The sequence below is a fragment of the Cinclus cinclus genome, chromosome 2, assembly GCF_963662255.1.
Source record: "Cinclus cinclus chromosome 2, bCinCin1.1, whole genome shotgun sequence".
Lineage (NCBI taxonomy): Eukaryota > Metazoa > Chordata > Aves > Passeriformes > Cinclidae > Cinclus > Cinclus cinclus.
The window spans coordinates 102,449,304-102,468,242 of record NC_085047.1 but is presented as its reverse complement, the minus strand read 5'-3'; the positions used below and the strand labels follow the sequence as shown (position 1 = coordinate 102,468,242).

General features: G+C 40.8%; 2 protein-coding genes across 5 annotated transcripts in view; one reads left to right on the top strand and one right to left on the bottom strand.

Annotated features, from left to right (window-relative positions):
- MAP3K15 (mitogen-activated protein kinase kinase kinase 15) overlaps positions 1-5,504 on the top strand; it is an 82,551-nt gene extending 77,047 nt beyond the window's left edge. The window contains exons 24-30 of the mRNA XM_062515142.1: positions 795-980; positions 1,396-1,501; positions 3,292-3,502; positions 4,325-4,437; positions 4,586-4,683; positions 4,824-4,900; positions 5,390-5,504. Coding sequence (XP_062371126.1) covers positions 795-980; positions 1,396-1,501; positions 3,292-3,502; positions 4,325-4,437; positions 4,586-4,683; positions 4,824-4,900; positions 5,390-5,504 — 906 coding nt within the window. The remainder of the gene's footprint in view (positions 1-794; positions 981-1,395; positions 1,502-3,291; positions 3,503-4,324; positions 4,438-4,585; positions 4,684-4,823; positions 4,901-5,389) is intronic.
- A 502-nt stretch (positions 5,505-6,006) lies between these two features.
- On the bottom strand, positions 6,007-18,409 carry PDHA1 (pyruvate dehydrogenase E1 subunit alpha 1). Of its 4 annotated transcripts, none has more exons than XM_062488059.1 (12): positions 18,256-18,409; positions 16,981-16,995; positions 15,532-15,600; positions 14,019-14,192; positions 13,264-13,390; positions 10,821-10,912; positions 10,364-10,456; positions 8,994-9,149; positions 8,741-8,812; positions 8,019-8,086; positions 7,076-7,184; positions 6,007-6,446 (listed from the first exon to the last, which is right to left on the bottom strand). In XM_062488059.1, the coding sequence occupies exons 1-12, from the start codon at positions 18,319-18,321 to the stop codon at positions 6,282-6,284; spliced, it is 1,206 nt and encodes a 401-aa protein (XP_062344043.1). In that variant the 5' UTR covers positions 18,322-18,409; the 3' UTR covers positions 6,007-6,281. The 4 variants fall into 4 exon arrangements, with proteins under 4 accessions (XP_062344043.1, XP_062344044.1, XP_062344041.1 ...); XM_062488060.1 differs by lacking the exon at positions 16,981-16,995 and adding an exon at positions 13,608-13,628; XM_062488057.1 differs by lacking the exon at positions 16,981-16,995.
- Between the last annotated feature and the right edge of the window lie 530 nt (positions 18,410-18,939).

The window sequence follows — 18,939 nt, the reverse complement described above, 5'->3', positions numbered from 1 at the left end:
CAGGCTGGGGAAGCAGTTGGAGTACATTTCTGCTCTGAGCTTAAACTGCAAAACAGCCAATAGCCGTACAAACAATTAAAATTCAGTCAGAAATAATCAGGGCTCCAAGTATTTTCTGCAATGAAGGATTATTTAGTAGCAGCAGGTCCTGGTTCAGTCTCCAGCTGTTTTGTGGCACTGCTGTAATCATCTCTTTTCCATAATTTATGTAATACTCCCTTTACCTTTTCATTACAGAGGTTGTTCTTAACAGACATTTGGATGGCTTTAATTGTGGGTGTTATGGACTGAAAATCATAGAATAAACACTGGTGAATCATTGTGTCATTTTAGACCGTTTTTGTCTTGGGATAAATGCATATATCAACATACTTTTTTTCCTAAGGAAACCAAATATCTGCATGATTAGATAGACGTCCAGATTCAGCTTATTGAAAGGAGAGCAGCTAAAAAAATTGGGTTTCTTAGACACTCATTTTGCTGTTTTTATGGAGGAGAACTGCCCTCTGCAGTACACTGCAGGAATGTGAGGATATAATTTGGAATCTCTTCCCTTTGTGACAGCCACAGTAGCAGTAGAATTACACCTTTTTTTTGAAAACAAAAATTACTCTATTTTTTTTAAGAAAATATAAAAACTAGAGACTTTGCAGAAACAAAAGATCTGTGATTCTGTTAATCAATGTGAAATATACGTAAGCAAAGCTATGTAACTCTAAGAATATTAATGCTACTAAATAGATGTTTAATGCCTTTGGGATTCATTTGATATACATTCATTATCTTTTCTGTAGAGCTCTGAAAAACTGCAACTTTCAGTGGACCACATCAAGCAGATTATTGGGATTTTAAGGGACTTCATACACTCTCCTGAGCAGAGAGTGATGGCTTCTACAATATCCAAGTTGAAAATGGATTTGGACTTTGACAGCACTTCCATCAATCAGATTCATCTGGTGTTGTTTGGATTCCAGGATGCGGTGAGTTCCTTTCCTACTGCAGGGGCAGAGGAATTCTTTGAAGCATCACAGAATGGTTTAGGTTTGAAGAGATGTTAAAGATGATTTATTTCCAACCCCCTTCCATGGGCAGGTACACCTTCCACTATATCAGGTTGTTCCTGGACAAAGCTCATCCCAGGGGTTTGCAGCTTCCCCACTGTTCCTCACTCATCTCCCTCTTTGTACTGTAGAAGAGTTTGAATGCTACAGTCTGGTTTGAAATGGTTTGAAAGCTGTAGCCTAAAACTGTCAAATCTGTTGTTTACACTTTGAGAGGTGGGAGGCTTTTAGTGCTGCATGCAGTTTTTACCTTATAAAGCATACTATGACTGTTGGAAAATAAGATTCTCTTTCCTAAGGTGTGAGCAAATGGTGTTTGCTGCCACTTTTACAGGTGAACAAAGTATTAAGAAATCACTTAATAAGACCCCATTGGATGTTTGCAATGGATAACATCATCCGCCGTGCAGTCCAAGCAGCAGTCACTATTCTTATTCCAGGTAAATCAAAGCAGCTGAAAATAATCCTTTTTTTAAAAAAAGGTTTTCCACTTATCAAAGAGCTGCAGCAAATGGAACAGCTCAGATGTTTGCTCTTTCAGCATGCCATTAACTGCACCCCATGTGCCACTCATCAAAAGACGTGAGGTCAGAGTGTTGCAGAGAAAGAAGTGTTGATCTGGAGGATTAATGCTGTACTTGCAGTACAAAAGCACATAATGAGGAGATAACCAGCGGTTCTGCATCCCCAGTGTGGTCCAACCATGACAAGAAAAGGCAAATTAAACTCAGTCCAAGCTGGAGATTTTCTAGTAAGAAAGAAAATTATTCTGTACATTTTAGTGACATGCAGGGTGGGTAACACTGGACAGGTCTGTTTATGTGTTCTGAAAAAGTATTAATGAGCTATGAAACAGATGTGTAGAAAGGAGTGGAGGAGGAGGAATATGAGGAGGAGGAGGATGATTCTAGCCCATAGATCGACAACAGGGAAAACCACCAGGAGGAGGAAGATAAATGTCTAAGTACTGTCTAGGAATGAGTTAAGTTGGAAATATGCAAATAGTTTTGTAACTCTTTAAAATGCTGAGCACCCCTTCCAGTATAGGAATGTTCTGAGAGACTTAGTGACAATGAGCCCATTCAGTCCAAAGTTGCCATGGCTTTTAAAGCCAAATCAACCAAATTTTTTAGGACTTTATATGAGAAAAATTGCAACAGTTCTTTGGTAATAAGGGTGGCCACCTGCAGCAACTTTGAACTGGGACTAGAAATTCTCCCTGGGGAAGAGGAATGCTTTGTACACTCTTTGGCCCAGGGCATTAGGGAAAAGAACCAATTCTTTTTTTTCCTTACTATTTAGGAAAAATGCAGGCTTTCAGGGGTTTCTCCTTAGTTTATTGACTGTCTTATTACTCATATCATGGTATTTGTCCCTACTTCAGCTATGACCTACAGCTCTACCTCTGCTGATGAGTTGCTCATTCTAGAACCAGTGCCAGAGTGTAACAGGGGTGGTGTTTTCCACCACTTAATTAGTGGTTTGTCTGCAGTCTCTTCTGTCTTCACTCAGAGCCAGGATTAAAAAAAAACACACGAAGGAAATGAATTTTCTCATGTCCGGGCTTGGTTATTTATTAAATCTTATCTAAATTACAGAAAGTTCAGCAACACTCCAGCCAGAAGAGAGCAAAATGGAGCTGAATCCAGCTAGCTACAAGATCTCTTAAAGATAATCAGTCCCAATAGAGAATTAACACCTCTATTATTTATACTTTTAACCCAATAACCAAACTCCTGTGACCCTCAGTGCAGCACTGTCTAGCCAGAAACTGCTACCTGAAACCATGAAGAAGAAGGAAGATGAGCACCAAAAAGAGACACCACCCAAAATCCTCCATCTTGTCCCATACCTATTACTGTATTATAAAACCCTCAAATTTAAAACCCTTCACCATGTGAAATCGCACACTTCTATTTAACTACACACCTGTGATTCCAACTTCATCACTCAAGTTTGGAAACCTTCTCCAAGGCCTCAGGTTAAAAGCAGTGTTCTCCAGGGGGTCAGTGCCAGAAAGCACAGAAAGCTCAAAAACCCCAGGTTTCTGGGGAACAACACCAGAGAAACTGCTCCAGCTCATACAAGGCTTCGCTACCCTCCTGCTCAGTGTTGCAATAAAGCACATCATGCAGTCTCTCCCCCACCTCCCCCCCCCCACAGTAGTGAAGAGCAAACTGCACAAACTCTGCAAAAAAAATCTCGTTCTTCCCCTCTTTCTTTTTACCAGAGCTTCACACTCACTTTGAGCCAGCATCAGAAACTGAAGGTGGGGACAAGGATGCTGATGAAGTGGAGGAGAGTTTCCAGCCCTCTGAACAAAACGGGGCTGAGGATGCTGCCGTCACACTGGGGGTCACCACCCTCAGTTCTGTGGTGTCACACAAGGCTCAGCAGCAGCTCAGCCAGGAGCTGGGCAGACTTAAACACGACACCTTAAGGTAAAGACTCTGGATGTATGTTCAGGCAGTGTTTGACAAGCTCTCAGACCATGCTTTCTGCACTGATAGGTGCATACTTACCCACAGTACTGCTCACCTATTGCTTTGTGATAAAGCCTTCCAGGAACACGAGTGGATGTGGAATACACTGGCAGTACAGCATGGCAACTGAACGTCCTTCAGTACAGCTTTTGTTTCTGTGTAATTAATCTATTAATTGCAGAATGTCACATTGGATTTCTGTGGTAATTATGTTTGTGCAACTGTGCCAGTTTCCTTCCTACTCCTTGGATGCCCCCGACTCGGTGTCTGTGCCTCAAAGCTGTTCCTACAAGGAAAGGCCAGATCAGCTCTGTTCTGGCTCCTGGGACAGGCTGCCCACTAATGAGCACCAACAGAGCTCAGCAGCGACCTGCCCTGTTTCTTATGCGTTATATGTGTAAGCTGCTGCCAACACGTTAACAGCTGAAGTTCCCTTTCTTCCTTATGGATGTGATGTAAATCCACGATCAGAAAGTCCCTGGAAAAATATCAGTGTTACATTGTTCAGTAGTAAATTACAGTATAAAGGCAGCAAATCTGCCCAGGGAAACTGCAAAACAGTAGGAACAAAATTTGAGCTATTTACTAAATTCTGCAGGTGAAAGGTGTCAAGTGGCAACCCAGAGCCTCAGACAACCAAAATGAAACCTCTAAGCTATTAGAGATGTTACTTACAACAGTACCTCACAAATGCCTCTGTACTGTGGTACTCATTAAAAATGATAAATTTTTTTAGTTAGATTTATTCTCAGTGTGGTTGTGTTTGACCTCTCTTATAAGGCTTTTGGAAAACCTCATTCAGAAGGAGAAAGAGTATCAGACCCTCTTACGACAATCTTTGGAGCAGAAGACTCAGGAATTACACTTGCTTCAATTAAAACTTAAACCCAAAGGTATGAGGAGATACTGCAGTTACACAAAAACATGGGATCATGTGTTTATTGAAAGGATGCAAAACCATATAGCTTAAACTTCAGTTACCTGAAAACAACCACTTTTGTCCTAGTCTGGAGGTGTATTAACCTTTGCTTTCTGTTAAAGATTCCCAGTGGTCTGCAGCAACTTTTCAACCGAACGCAGACCATGAGCTCATGAACTGGCTGAAACAACAAGGAGCAGACTTGGATACCATTAAGAGGGTAAAAATAAAATCATTTTTTAAAAAAATAAAATTAAAATATAATAAAAAATAAAAATTAAAAAAGCTGTAATTTTAGTCATAATTAGAAGTTTAGTTTCAAAGAAGGAATATTTATTTATTAATAAATTTGCCTTTTAGTTTGCTGAAGAAGATTACACACTAAGTGCTGTTCTTAATGATATCACCAAAGATGACTTGTGGTATCTTCAGCTGCGGTAAGAAAATACTTTTTAAGTTCAAGAGCTTAATATAACACATTTTCTTAAAAACCTTTTAAAGTTTGGTTAGTCAAATATCTCAGTGACAGTTCAGGGGCAACTGTTATCAGTTTTATCTCAGATTTTCTGATAAAAATTTTCACATCTTAACTGACACAACTACACTGAGGATGCTTTGAGCCATCTGCTTTGGCATTTATCAAGGTTGGGACCTTTTTCTGCACCCTTCACAGTGAGGTAATCATATGAAAAACAGGCAAAAAGAATTTAATTTTCCTATCCACTGATTTAGGTCTTTTTATCATCATTCTGTTAACCCCTGGCTGACCTGGAAGACATTATAGCTATAAACATAAAAAGTGTAGTTTGCTATGTACTGTCGTAATTGGGATTGTAATCCTTGGGATTGCTAGGTTTTACTTCTTGCTCACTTTAAGGCAATGTTGACAAGTTTTCCCTGATTTTTCTCCATTTCCCTGCATGCAGGGGTGGTCTTCGCTGCAGAATCTGGAATGCAATCCTAAGCCACCGGCAAACATCTGGCAAGACCTCAGCACAGGTCAACGCTTTGGAAGAACACAAAATGGGAATAAGCAAATGAAATACATTTCCAGCACTTACATTATTAGATGTATATATTTATATGTACAGTGGCCTTGCAGGTTTTGCACAGTTATGTAGTTTGTTCGACCATCAGTGTAATACACAGTGAATAGTAACAGCTTTTAAGTCAGTGTCAATGCATTTAAGTTATTTATGACAAGATTAATGCATACAGTGCCTGTCAATGTACTAAAATATTATCTGAGAAACAACCCACCTGAATTGGCTTCAGCATTGTGAAAATTGTGAACTTAAAATGTGTTACAGTTCTGCTGGCTGATGGTTTGAGCAGGGAAGGGATATGCTAGAGCACATCACCTCCTTGTAGATGGATTTATACAGCTTTTTGTATTAAAGCTACTCTCACTCAACTGCTGAGAAAGCCTGGTGTGATGTTTTTAATTAGTGACTTTCCTGCAGCAAAACCAGAGCATGTAAATAGCATTTTTGGTGGTGTTTCTGGGAAAGAGTACATGAAGCAAAGCAAACAGACCATTAGATAAAGGTTGGTAGAGTTTAATTTTTATTTTTCTTTTATACTGTACATAACACATACAGCGATCCAAAGAAAGTCAGTAAATATATAGCACTTTAAATAAAGAACTTTCTTTCACCTTAGCTTCTTCTGAAACATTCAGCATGTTTAAGAAATTCCATATACAGATGGATTTCCTTACACGTTTCCTCATTTGAAAGAGCTCTTAAATAAGCTTATACAGTTCTTGTAAATGCATTCGCTTATTCTTCGGAATAAGTTACACCAATAAAAAGGCCTTTAGCTGACAGACTTGTACTTTATCCACTGGTTTGGGCCACGCACTTCAAAGGGTGGCTCATTGAAGTAGATGTGGTGACCCAGTTCTTCCAGGGGAGGCTCTGGGTCAGTGGTAGCAAACTGAGCAGCTTCCTCGATCTCCTTCCTTACTGCCACATCAATTTCCTACACCAGAAATGCATGCTTATCAGAAAAAGCATCGTAATTTTAAATTTAAATGCTATGCTAAAGTATCAGTCAGAGTTAGTTAACAATGACCAGAAATATAAAATTGAAAACCTTTTAAAACTCCTTCCCTACTAAACTGCATTATTTTGGGTGGCACTGGTACTTACTGACAGAGGAATATGACCCCACTGAGCCTCTACATTTTCTATTCTGATTTGTGTGAAACACTGAGCTTGTCACTGACATTATTTTTTTTTTTTCAACATTACAACATTTGCTTAGAGGGTTCCTCACGCCTTCACTAGGATTCTTCACTATTGGTAACTTTCCTTTCCAAGACTCACCCCCCCTTCCTGGGGAGTCAAGAAAGCCCAGGCAATTTTGATTTCTATCTGTTAGCAAATGACACCCCCCAGCCTAACTGAGCACACAAAAGCAAAAGGCCTTTCCAGCAGAACACAACTTCAGTAGCTGGTGTGCAACAGAACTCCACCTATAAAAGTGATGTTAAAGCAAATGTTAAAGAACTTTAAAGAAAGCCCTGCATGGTGCCTGTGATGTGCTTTCTGGAGATCATCACTGTGTGACTGCTCAAGAGCTTCCTTACATAGCAACTAAAACCATACCTTTAGTTCTTCAACACTAGCAAGGTTGTTGTTGACCATTCTGTCCTTCAGCAAAGTAATGGGATCACTTTTGCTTCTCACTTCCTGAATTTCCTCTCTAGTACGATAGCTAGGAACAAGAAAGGCAAAGTCTCAAACCCTCGAGCAGAGCAAGGTTCTGGACACAGCTCACTTTTAGACAGAGTCCAAGGAGCTGTCAGGGATGCAATGACAACACAGAACATTCATCACCCAAAGGATGGCACAGCAACAGCCAGAGGCTTCTCAAAGAAATCTGGAAATGCCAACTGAGCAGAAGAAGTTCCCGACTCAAGTCAAAGGGGAGAAAACCCAGCCTGAGACAGTTATCCTGAGGGGCCATTATTTCCTCCTAACCCTCCCCCCAGGGAGGGCACTGCATGCCTGGAACATGCTTCCAAGTCACTGCAAGCTTCCAATAGTGACCTAGGATATGCCTATACTTCATGCAGACACATTCAATTTTGCCAATTGGAGCAATGCCCAAATTTCTCTAGCACCTGGATGTATTTTTAGGATGTGTTCTACTAGTCTGGGTAGTCCAACCTATTCCTCTAATTTCACTTTACAGGATTTTAATTCTCTTAAAACCCCAGAAAAGCATGATGCTTTTCAGCCAAACCTTCATTAAGACACACTGTAAGGTCACACTGAAAACAGAATTCATTTATGGAGAACACACAAGTTTAACTGACTTTGTGCTTGTTCTAAACCCACAGCTGTTAGTTCTGCACTAAAAGAAGTGTGTTACATGGCCATAGATAATCAACTGATTAACAAGATGAGTGAGCTGCTCTTAGCAATTTCATCATAATCTTTAAATGCATCTGACATCTGATTTAAACACTGAATTTCAGTTTAAACTCTTTGAATTTGACCATCAATACTTCTCAGTGAAAAGAAAAAAGAAAGAACATGACAATACCTTATTCCAGGGTCACTCATACTGTGGCCATGGTAACGATACGTCTGTAACTCCATCACAAGAGGACCCTTGAAATGAAAAGTAATACAGAGTGTTGCCAGCACGAGTGACCAACTTGTTACAGCAGCAACTATTTGCTAGAGCTGAACTGCACCAGTGATCAATTATTTTTATTTAATAGGTTTTTCTCAGTTTAATTTACATAATATTAGCACATATAGTTTAACACAGTAAAATGAAACCTAATTCTTTTCAAATGAAAGCATGTGTTGGTATTGCAAGCATTTATTTTCATATTCTTATTGAGCAGCTTTACAATTTTCTTCCTTCCACCATTACTCAGAATATTTCAAATTACCCATTGTATCTCACAGAACCTTCATTACTTCAAGGATTAAAAATTTTCAAAACCAGTGTTACCATATTTGGGTGACACACACTAACACTGACTCACAAAACCTTTATTTCACGTTCCATTTCTTGGAAGTATAGAATGATTATTACCTTCTTTGATGCTTCCCCTAACTAAACATAAAGATCACAAATGTCTGACAGTAGTAATAGCTTTCACAACAGAATGTAACAATGGTAGAAATGAGAAAAAATGACAGTATAAATAATAAATATTAAGTGCTTGGTTAATACAAGTTGAGGAACTACTTATGCAGCAATAGTTTGCAAGAATTCCACCCACAGAGAAGGAATGCCAACTACAGACTTACATTTCCAGATCTACAGTACTCAGCTGCAAACTTTACTGCTTCTCGGACACAGAGAATATCCATGCCATCCACCTGATGAGAAAAGACATATTAAGGCAAAAAAGTCACAACTTCCAAACTTCCAATCTCAGTATTTCCAAAAGTGGAATAGAATTCAGCTTCAAATAAACATATGTAGAAATAAATAAATACCTATGTATGCATTGAGTAGTATGTGCACACACATTCCCCCTCAAAAAACACCTGTACTCACTCTGAGCCCTGGAATGAAGTATCCTCTTTTGTAGTAGTCAGTGCTGGCTGCAGCTCTTTCAACTGATGTTCCCATTCCATACCGATTGTTCTCACAGACAAAAATACAGGGCAACTTCCATAAGGCAGCCATGTTGTACGTTTCAAATATCTGGCCCTGAAAGTAAATTAAGTTATATCTCATTAGGGAGCTCAGCCTTCAAGCATTAGGCTCTACTGAAAATCCTTCAGTTGCAGAGGTCTACAAATTTTAATACTAAAAGTGATCTGAAACCAGCCCTTTGCTAAAGCTCAGAAGGAATAAAAGTGAAGCTACACTATAAAAGGTAACTTGCATGTCAACCAGTAGTTCATATAAGTTGATTTGTAAGCCTGAACCTGTGTTAGGGCAGCATAAAACCTTCAACTTTAATTTAGGTATTTCAGCAACAGTCATAAAAAACAATTGTCAATTGAGTAATCTGGCAGGATGCTGCTACAGCAAAGTTAAATTTGACTGCAGTGACTGCACAAGCCTTGTTGCTCTGAGTCAAATTTAGGGAAAACCATGAACTGAGATCTCCACCTGTGCTTTCAAAGTGTGAAATTATCAATGGTGCATTCTAAATCAACAGCTCTTATCTGGCTTTCTGTCTCAGATGATAATATGAAGAGACTGGCTGGAATGTCAATAGCAACTGGCTCTGCCAGAGTGCTCTCTCCTCTTCTCTGTCTTCAGAAACCTGATTTGCACATCTCTCCCTATCCAGCAGCAGTGTTGTCTTCCCTGCCATCCTTCAAAACTCTCCTTACAGCACACACACACTTCAGGGTGTCACACTTAGGTGAGCTGTGCACAACTGGAGTAATTGGAGTAACTGGAAGCCCCTCTTCCTGAGACTCCTGTACCATTCACATAATTAACCATTAGCCTCACTCACTCCCTGAGTATCCAGCGTGTTCCAGAACAGAAGGAGCCACAAAGTTTTCTCTTCACTACAGCAACAAGGGTCAAGCTCAAAACGGGGGTGGGGAAGGACAGATGTATACACAGGTCCAAAATATGATTAAAAACTGCAGGCACCTGCTACATTCCTGAGATATATAAAGAGCACCTAGCAATTAACTTCTTAACTGTTCACATGAATCACCCCTCTAAGGACTACACAGTTGTTGGAACACATCCCTGCTCAAACACCTAAGACAATTCAAATAAGAGGTGGCCGTGTCCAGAATCTGCAACATGCCTGGCCACCTCCATGGAGTTCATCAACACTGCCTCAGTTCCAGGTACACAGGGAGGGCAAAATGTGCTCTTCCACCCCTTGGAGTAAAGGCAGAGCTCACAGAGCACAGAAGGAAAATTAATTCCCCTCAGCCACACTCCTTTACCTGATTGGCTGCACCATCCCCATACAAGGCCACGCAGATTTCATTTTTACCAAAGTATTTACAGGCCAGAGCAACCCCGGCTCCAAGAGGAACCTGCCACAGAGTACAAGAGAAAACATTTTAAAACAACAGTTAAAGGAGTTAAAGATAGGCAGCCTGTGAACTTTAAGGAGACATTTAGGCTGTTAGAGACTTGCCCAACAAACAAGATGTCATCCACCCACTTCCCTTTGTTACAAACGTTATTGCAGTCAAAATGCAAACATGAATGGTATTCTTAAATTTTAATTATTTTTGCCACAGTTGACAAAATGGTGAGCACACCAGAGTAAGACATACCATCTAATGGTATCTGCATACAAGCTCACACACCATAAAAACTGAGAGAAAACACTGCGAGACAACAGGACATGAGCTAAATTCAGCTTGTGCTTTACAACAGAAGTCATGTATATACCTGAGCACCAACAATACCATTGCCACCGTAAAAGTTTTTGGTATACATATGCATTGATCCTCCTTTTCCCTTTGCACATCCTCCTTTTCGACCTGAAATATCAATAACAAGCAATTTATTTTTTGGAGGAAAAATACCGTACAAATGGAAATATCTAATTCAGTTCCTAAAGGTAATAACCCTAAAACCATGATCTGTGTGGAGTTAGGACATGATGGTCTCTCTCATACAAGCTTACAGTTAAATATCTCAGAAAACAAATAAGAAAAGGGGGGGAAACAGAGAACAAAAATGAAAGCATAATTCCAGAAATATGGATGAGATTAAGAAATTTCAAAACTAACCAAAAGTTTCAGTGTCCTACTATACAAAAGTACTTTCAGACAAATATGGGGCATTTTTTCATAGACAACAAGGTCTCATATACATAATCTGCAAGAAGTATATTATTACTTTTGGCTTCTGCAAGAAAAGTAAGAATAACGTTCCAAATTAGTTGCAATAATTTAGACCTGGCTTCCCTTTGACAATAACCGTACATAAAAATTACCAACAGGACACAAAAGAAACCCCAAAAACTACCAGCTCCCCATTCCACCCCAATATAAACATCAGTCACCCAGCCCAGCTTTATTCAAGGTGTAGTCTGAAGATAACCAGTGAGCCATGAAACATTACAACAAACCCTATTTAAATGAACCCATCTAAGAATACAGAATTCCTCATCAGCCCATTCCATTTCCTATTCTTATCTGTCTTGTTATTATTCATACAAGATTGTATTTTATTTCTAAAAAACACAGCTTGTCTGGTTCGTTTCTTTTCATTAGTCTTGGTGTTTATTTGAGAAGTGAATCTCTTTCTGAAATTTGTACTTCTCTTTCTTATTTTACAGTGGATCTTTTTATTACTGATATTTCTCATATCTTTCCTATGTTTATGAATTGGTTTTGTGGGAGCTGTTACAGATTCTGCCAGCTAGGACCAAAGGAGAAAAAGGACAAAGAAGAAAAAGTCTAATTTTAAGAAAAATAGTTTTATGAATAAGTGCAATTAACCTTTAGTAAGCTCCCTCCATTTTTTGTACAGTCCCTTCTTGTATTTTAGAATGTTTTTAAGAACTCCTGATTACCAATGCTACTTTTTGCTACATTTTCTATTTTTCTTAGAAAACAAATTAATTTCTCATGTAATTGTCAATTCTCCTGAAAAGTTTTTTTCTAAAGCTTCCTATAGAAATGTTTTCATGTGTTTCCTATGGGATCTTATCTACTGGTCTTATTTTGGGTGACTCTGCTTCCTTCTCCTTCAGAGATTTTTTAATTCCGTCATTTCCTGGTCATTGTAACTCATGTTCTCTTTCAGTTTGGCATTTGTAGTCAAGATCCTTCTTTGCAAGAATGGGCTCTAGCAGCAGTTCTCTCTAAGAACTTTCCCCAAGTGTCACTTTCTGGAATAACAGTCTCTTTACCACACCTGCTTCTTCCCAATTAAAAGAGCCCAAATAAAGTCAAGCATAATGTTATAGAAAATTATGTGTGTCATGAAATGAAAAAAAAAATCCCACCATATTATCACTCTCATTTGTACTTTCAGGGCCCATAGCTGGCTTCAGTCATGACAATCTTCCTATTTACTTTCTGACTTACCAGTATCCAGTGACGCTTGGCAAATCAGACACCACTGGATCCTGGGCTTTTGTGCACGTTACAGATGTGCATTATTACCACACACAGTTCTTAGTTTACAAAATCACACCACTTGTCTAACCCCCAAACAGGCTTTCCTACACTAATATTTCAAGCATTCAGATTCTCAGATCAAGTCTTTATTATACCAGTGATTCATAAAGGCTTTCAAGCTGCTTGCTCATTTTTCACTTCTGGCATGTGTTCACAGATCTCATAAGAGTTCATCAGGCTGACCCTCTCTTCCCTGCCCCATCCTCAACCCTACTGCAGACAGCCATCTCCTTTCTGCAAAATCTCTGTCTCAATTATCATTTAATACTCTTTTTACAGTCAAATTTTCCCAAACCATTCAGTTTATCATTATAGGCAACGTTTACCTGTCGTCCTAAAACTTCATCAGCATAATTCTGAAAATCCAGGTCTTTCTCCTAGGAAGGATAATGCCCTGTCCCACTGAGAGCAAATACCTACCATCAGCAAGTTCTAAACTGCTGCAGCCCAATGAATACAGCATATGGTATCAAGAGAAATCTAATGAATTTGTGATTTAGAAGTACCAGCACTTAAATATTCCATATTTGTTAATTTTCACAGTAAAAATCACTGATTCATAAAACTGAAACAACTGATCCATTCTGCTGTGTCACTAAACTGCTCCTGAAGGCCCAGTATACTTTGTGCATCAGCATCACTGAGCAAAAAATTCTGACACAAGCACAGCAGCAAGTGATCCTCACGCCGCTGACACAAACCTGTAAGTTCTGCGAGAATCTCCCGGACAGACACTCCTCGGGTGTAGGTGAAGCCGTGGGCTCTGTACGCTGTTATCACATGGTCTGTGGGCTTTATGGCAGCCTCAATCCCCACACAGCAAGCTTCCTGTTACACAGGACAAGCAAGTTTAGCAATGAAGAAAAACACACAGCTCCCAGAGTCAGCACTGTGGCACACTGCTGATCCCACACACACCAAATACTGGCAGGTCACATGAAGAGTAGGGACATGGGAGACTGACTTAAATCCCAAGGGCTGGTGACAGGCCCAGAGCTACAACAGCCTTGGGCTCTAAATTCCAACCTGACTGACTAGTAAAGGCACATGGGAGGGGAACAAGAATCTGCAAAAATCTGAAGAATTCTCTTCCCCCCCCCCCCCGTGAAGTATCTCAACAATCACAATTCAAAAAACAGACAGCAAAGTTTCACTAAGTTCGTGAAGTTTCTTCTCCTGGCTGTTGCTTTCTAGTGGGCATGTGATCCATGAGATACAGAAACAAAAGCCATCAATGAAACCTGAGGGGGAAAATGAAGGCCTTCAAATGTGTTCATCCCTCACATTCAGCTGATCTTCAGCTGCACTGTGCCCTTCCCCATCTTTGTGTCTCTCCTCCCTCCTCTCTGTCCCTCTCCTTCTCTCGAAATGTACACAGATACTCAGTTCTACATTCTCCATTCTATTAAAATCCCTACATTAAATAATATAAAATCTCCTGGCCAAAGGTTCTTACTTGACCATCATATAAGTGGCAGAAGCCACGAATAATCTTCTGCTTGTAGAGCTGGTCAGACTTGAGCTCCATGCGCCGGATGGTCTGCATGGTCTTGTAGTACTGGAGCCCCTCCTCTCGAGTCATCACTGCCGTGGTGCCGGGCCCTTTCTCCAGCCGATGGAGGTCACATGGCTGCAAGGTTAAACAAGTCATTTCCTGAAAATCATTCATCCTATTTATTACTTAAGTTTTTATGATCTGCCATTTTCGAATTCAGAGTGTCATTCCTTTTAAAAAAGCCAACAAAACCTAAACTCATAGGTCAGGACAACTGTGCACTGTTTCAAAATTTAGGGAAATAAAACCCTTACTTTCAATAAAGACAGATTCCTACTTACAAAATAAAGCCTTGTTATTCCTACAACCAGAAGATGAACTAAAGTCCTCCAGAAATATGGCAAAAAGCACACTTTCATGGCTCTTGCATGCCAAATATTAATAAGAGCTACAGAGGCTTAGTGAAGAAGTAAGAAAGATCAGGAGTTTCCTCTGTTAAAGTTTGTAAGATCTGGCCCTAAGACTCACCTCTGCTACCTCTGTTATAAATAAACAGTAAGTTCAGTGGAAGAGACTAAACAAATTATTCTGTCAGTGCAGATTAAGTGGCCAAAATACTTCTATATAGGTTAAAGACAATTTACATCAAAGCGAAAGTCACTCCAGAGCAAATCCACTGACACCTAAATAAAATGGATATAACACCTGGGCACACTACTCAAGACAACTCTGCTTCAAAGTTCACAGAACAACAGAAACTCTGGAGTCTTGTCATCAACAGAGGACCAAACATTAAACCTTGTATCTACTCAAAAAAGACTTTTCATACAAACATATATTCCTTCCCTTCCACCTGAAACAATTTTCATAATTCACAGGCACAGCCAAACAGGGAGAGGGTGGAAAACAGCCCAAGTTATTTCTTTCAGATTTTCTTTCATCAGATCCTGAATGAAATACCAGCACAATACTGCCAATAGAAACATCACTTTTTCCTAAGATCCAGCCACACTGGAAAGCTGACAGAGTATAACACACGTTTTCTGAGCAGCACCAAGTCATGCACTGAAAGGATTACATATTTTTTCCTCAAAAACTCACACAGACTTCAACCAGCTGCATGTTTGGGATAGGCTGCAAATGCCTAATTGTTTGAAAAGCATTAAGGAAACAACACAACAGAACAGAAAAGGTTCTTTAGCTCCTTTCTGACTCTGTTCTCACAGCTGCACTGCAATATCACAGCTGCAAAAAATCACAACCTCATATTCTTAAGAAACAAGTAACATTACCACACACTGCCAACACAGTACTTCCAGCTGCACTTAGTAATCAGGTCAGATAGTGAGGGGTTTGATTTTCTGGAAATTCAAACAGTATTTTCTAAATGAAAGAGATATGGGGACCAGTCCATCAGGTTAAGATCTGTAACAAATGCTTACAAAGAACACCAGTATTAAATGTTCTTCTTTACCTTGATCTCAAATGTAGCTTCACTTGCGAAGTCTCCATAGTTACGTGATGCTACCATCACTCGAGAGGCCTTAAAAAAAGACAAAACCAAAGCATGAGCAATGTTTAAATGTAATTATCAGGTAAAAGTATGTGACTTTTCATGTAGCTTCTAAGAGTGATCTCAAACTGAAATAATTTATAAATTGGACTCACCGGGGCATATCCCATAAGACTAAGAAACTTTTATTTTCTGTATGCCAAACTCCTTTAAAACCCATTATTTAAAATTAAGATTAGAAAAAGATAATTCAAACTGATAATACCCTTGATTACCTAAAATAAACCCAGTAAGTTTCAAAACTCTTGACACCGAAGAGCAAAAAAAAAAAAAAATTGTTTATCCCTTTACATGCCAGGCTGACAGTGTAAGGAGAGACAGCCCATGCAGACTTTGATTGCTGACTCTGTGCTGACTGGAATTTTGCCTTGATAGAACAAAAAAAATCCCCCAAAACCAACCAAACAAAGAGAATCCAGCAGATATCTGAACTGTAAACTACTTTCACTTTGTCTTTCCAATAGGAAGAGAAACTGGGGGGATTCAAAGCCATAACAATGGAGAGAGAGAGAGCGAGCATAATTTCAGTAACAGCATGGCCACTACTTAAAAATGATGCAGAAACACAGAAGGCACCTGAGGATACAAGCAACACAGAACAGAAAGGGTGACATGGTAGGAGAGAGATAGGAAGGACATTTAAAAATACATTACTGGTCCCTCTTAAAGAATGAACACAGGTATTGTGACTAATGAATGGTGGTGATTTTAGATGATTTTAGCAAGTTTTACTGCAGCATCAGACAGGATGGGCCCATGTCCATGCATGCTCTGTGGCCACAGCATAAGGAACACTGCATCTTTAGTGGCAAGACAGTACTGCTAATTAACTTACACAAAACCTTCAGCAGTTCCTTCAGCCAGGGAATTTACATACATTCAGCTGAAGGTACATTCCACCAAAATTTTGAGAATGTTCAGGTCACCATCTCCAAACAAGGTCTGACTGACACGTCTGAAGCTTGGGAGAAAATTTTCAACCCATCCTGGTTACTTCCTCTGTTGCATATTGATTGGATTTATCAGTAATACTGTCCCTATTCACCTGTTATCAGATTAAATATTTAGAGGTTTTAATTTAAACCAAGTTTCTACACTATTTGCCACAATGCATCAGTATTATCAGTGAAGAAAAGCTATTTTACTGCTAGAGCTGGAAGTAAATCCATAGTTTGGATTTGCAGTATCACAGCATGGCCGGGGTTGGGAGGGATCTCTTTAGGCCACCTGGTTAAACTCTCTGCCCTGAACTGGACATAAAAGCACACTGAAAAGTCTGAACAAAACCCCTGATACATGGGCAGTACACCTATCAGAAGTAAACCTTGACAAGACTGATTGAGCTCTTACCTCACTAACGGCTCCCTAGGTTAGCAGCATTTGCAAGGAAAAAAAAAAAAAAAAGGAAGAGTAAGTAGCTGTACCAAATAATGAGGGGAGTAGAAGTCAGTAAATTATTATCCAACTAAAACAGAACACTGCAAGTGTTTGTTTCCATTCATGGAAATCCATCTGCACAGTCTGGAAAATGCTCAAAGCATATATGAGATACTGCTTTATGGATTAAGTCTACCTCTATTTATTTGGTAATTTATGTCTTCATTACAGAGGCATAGGAACAATTCAAGACAAATATTTACATGCTTGGTAAGCAGTACAATCCAAAAGTCTTTATTAAAATATCTGAACCAGATCTACTTTGGCATTCCAGCAAAACACAGTATCTCCAAAGTAGTCCAAATAGCTGTAGTAAGGGACTAATTCTAGGCACCCATACTTGCAAAATTTAATCTAGAGGTTTTATTTGTGAATTAGGAAATATTCCTAGATATACAGCCCCAAGACAGATAGTAAGAGCTTCCAGTAAATGTTCTCCCCTGTGTTATTCTGATGGATCCAGTCATCCACAAGCAGTGAATGCCTGGGTGAGAGAGCTGCCTCAGAACGGGGGTACAACAACACATCTGCTCTCCATGGCAAAAAGGCAGCTGATTGCCAGTTACCAAAAAGCACCTTTTAATTCTGGTCTTGCCAACAAGTTTTATTCAGCAGGGTTAAATTTGCCTCACGGCCACAGTCATTACAGTGGAATAAACAGAATGAAGTGGTAAAAGTACGATTTTTCACACAAGAGAGGTAAAATACAACAAATGACTCACACTAATAACAAAACAAAAAAAACATTGCAAGCTTTGAAAGAAAATTCATGCAGAGATTAAAAGGGGCTGTTGGCTAAGCAAACGGAGGTCAAGACGTTCAGTCAGAGACGCTGAACTCCAGTCGGGCCGAGCAGATCGCCACGAGGGCCCCGACCTGAGCAGTCGAAGTGTACGTAAACAACATCGATCAAAGCCCTGCGCCATTATCGGTGTAAAAAGCGAGCTCCGGCACCCGGCGACCATTTTACTGTCACTCGGGATCGTCACACAGAGTGGGGGAAAGAAAAAAACAAGCCGTTTCCAATTTTTCTTTAATTTTTCTTCAGTTTTTCTAGCCCCGGAGTCTCTCCCGGGCTGTTCCCCGAGCTCCGCCCGCGCCCCGCCCGCCCCTCCCACACGGCACACGGCGGGGCGCGCACCACCCCCGGCCGGGCCGGCACCGGCGGCGCTCGGCGGCCGCACTCACCGTCCTCCCGGCGGCCGCCGGGCCCTGCAGCACCCGGGAGAGCGCGGCCAGCAGCATCTTGCGCATGGAGCGGGAAGGGTCAGCAGCGCCTGGAGAGGAGCCCCGTCCTCGCCTCTCCTTCAGCCGCCGCCGCCTCGGCCGCAACCGCCGCCTGCCTGCGTCCGCCCGGCCTGCGCATGCGCGGGCCTGCGCTGCGGCTGCGGCCCGGGCACCGCCCCCTGCTGGCGCCAGCGCCGGAATGTCACTAAAGGTCACTAAAGGTCACTAAAGGTCACTAAAGGTCACTAAATGTGAGAAGATCGGGTTTCCTACAAACCCTCGGAGGGCGGTGGGAGCGCGCGGGTTCCTGCGCGCCTTGTGCAGCCTGGACGTTAGGAAGAATTTTGGACATTTGGGAGGAATTTCTTCTCCGGAAGCGTGATTGGGCACTGAAATGGGCTGTCCCGGGGGCGGGTGGGGTCACCGTCCCTGCAGGTGTTTGAGGAAAGACTGGACGGGGCGCTGTCGGGTCATGGGTTGGGCTCGATAATATCAGAGGTTTTTTCCAACCTCATTGATTCTGTGCCTCGGGTCTGAGTGTTTAATGTGCTGCTGTGCGAGAGCTGCTCCGTGTGGGCGCATTCCCCGGTTTCCAAATGCATGAAGTGAGTGTTGAAATGGTTTCCTTTCAACGTCGGAGGCATC

Coding starts and splice junctions, on each gene's coding strand:
- PDHA1 (XM_062488060.1), bottom strand. CDS start 18,321: ATGCGCAAGATGCTGCTGGCCGCGCTCTCCCGGGTGCTGCAGGGCCCG. Junction 15,601..18,255: donor CGGCGGCCGCCGGGAGGACG/GTGAGTGCGGCC, acceptor TCTTTTTTTAAG/GCCTCTCGAGTGATGGTAGC. Junction 10,457..10,820: donor ATGGTATTGTTGGTGCTCAG/GTATATACATGA, acceptor ACTCTGTGGCAG/GTTCCTCTTGGAGCCGGGGT.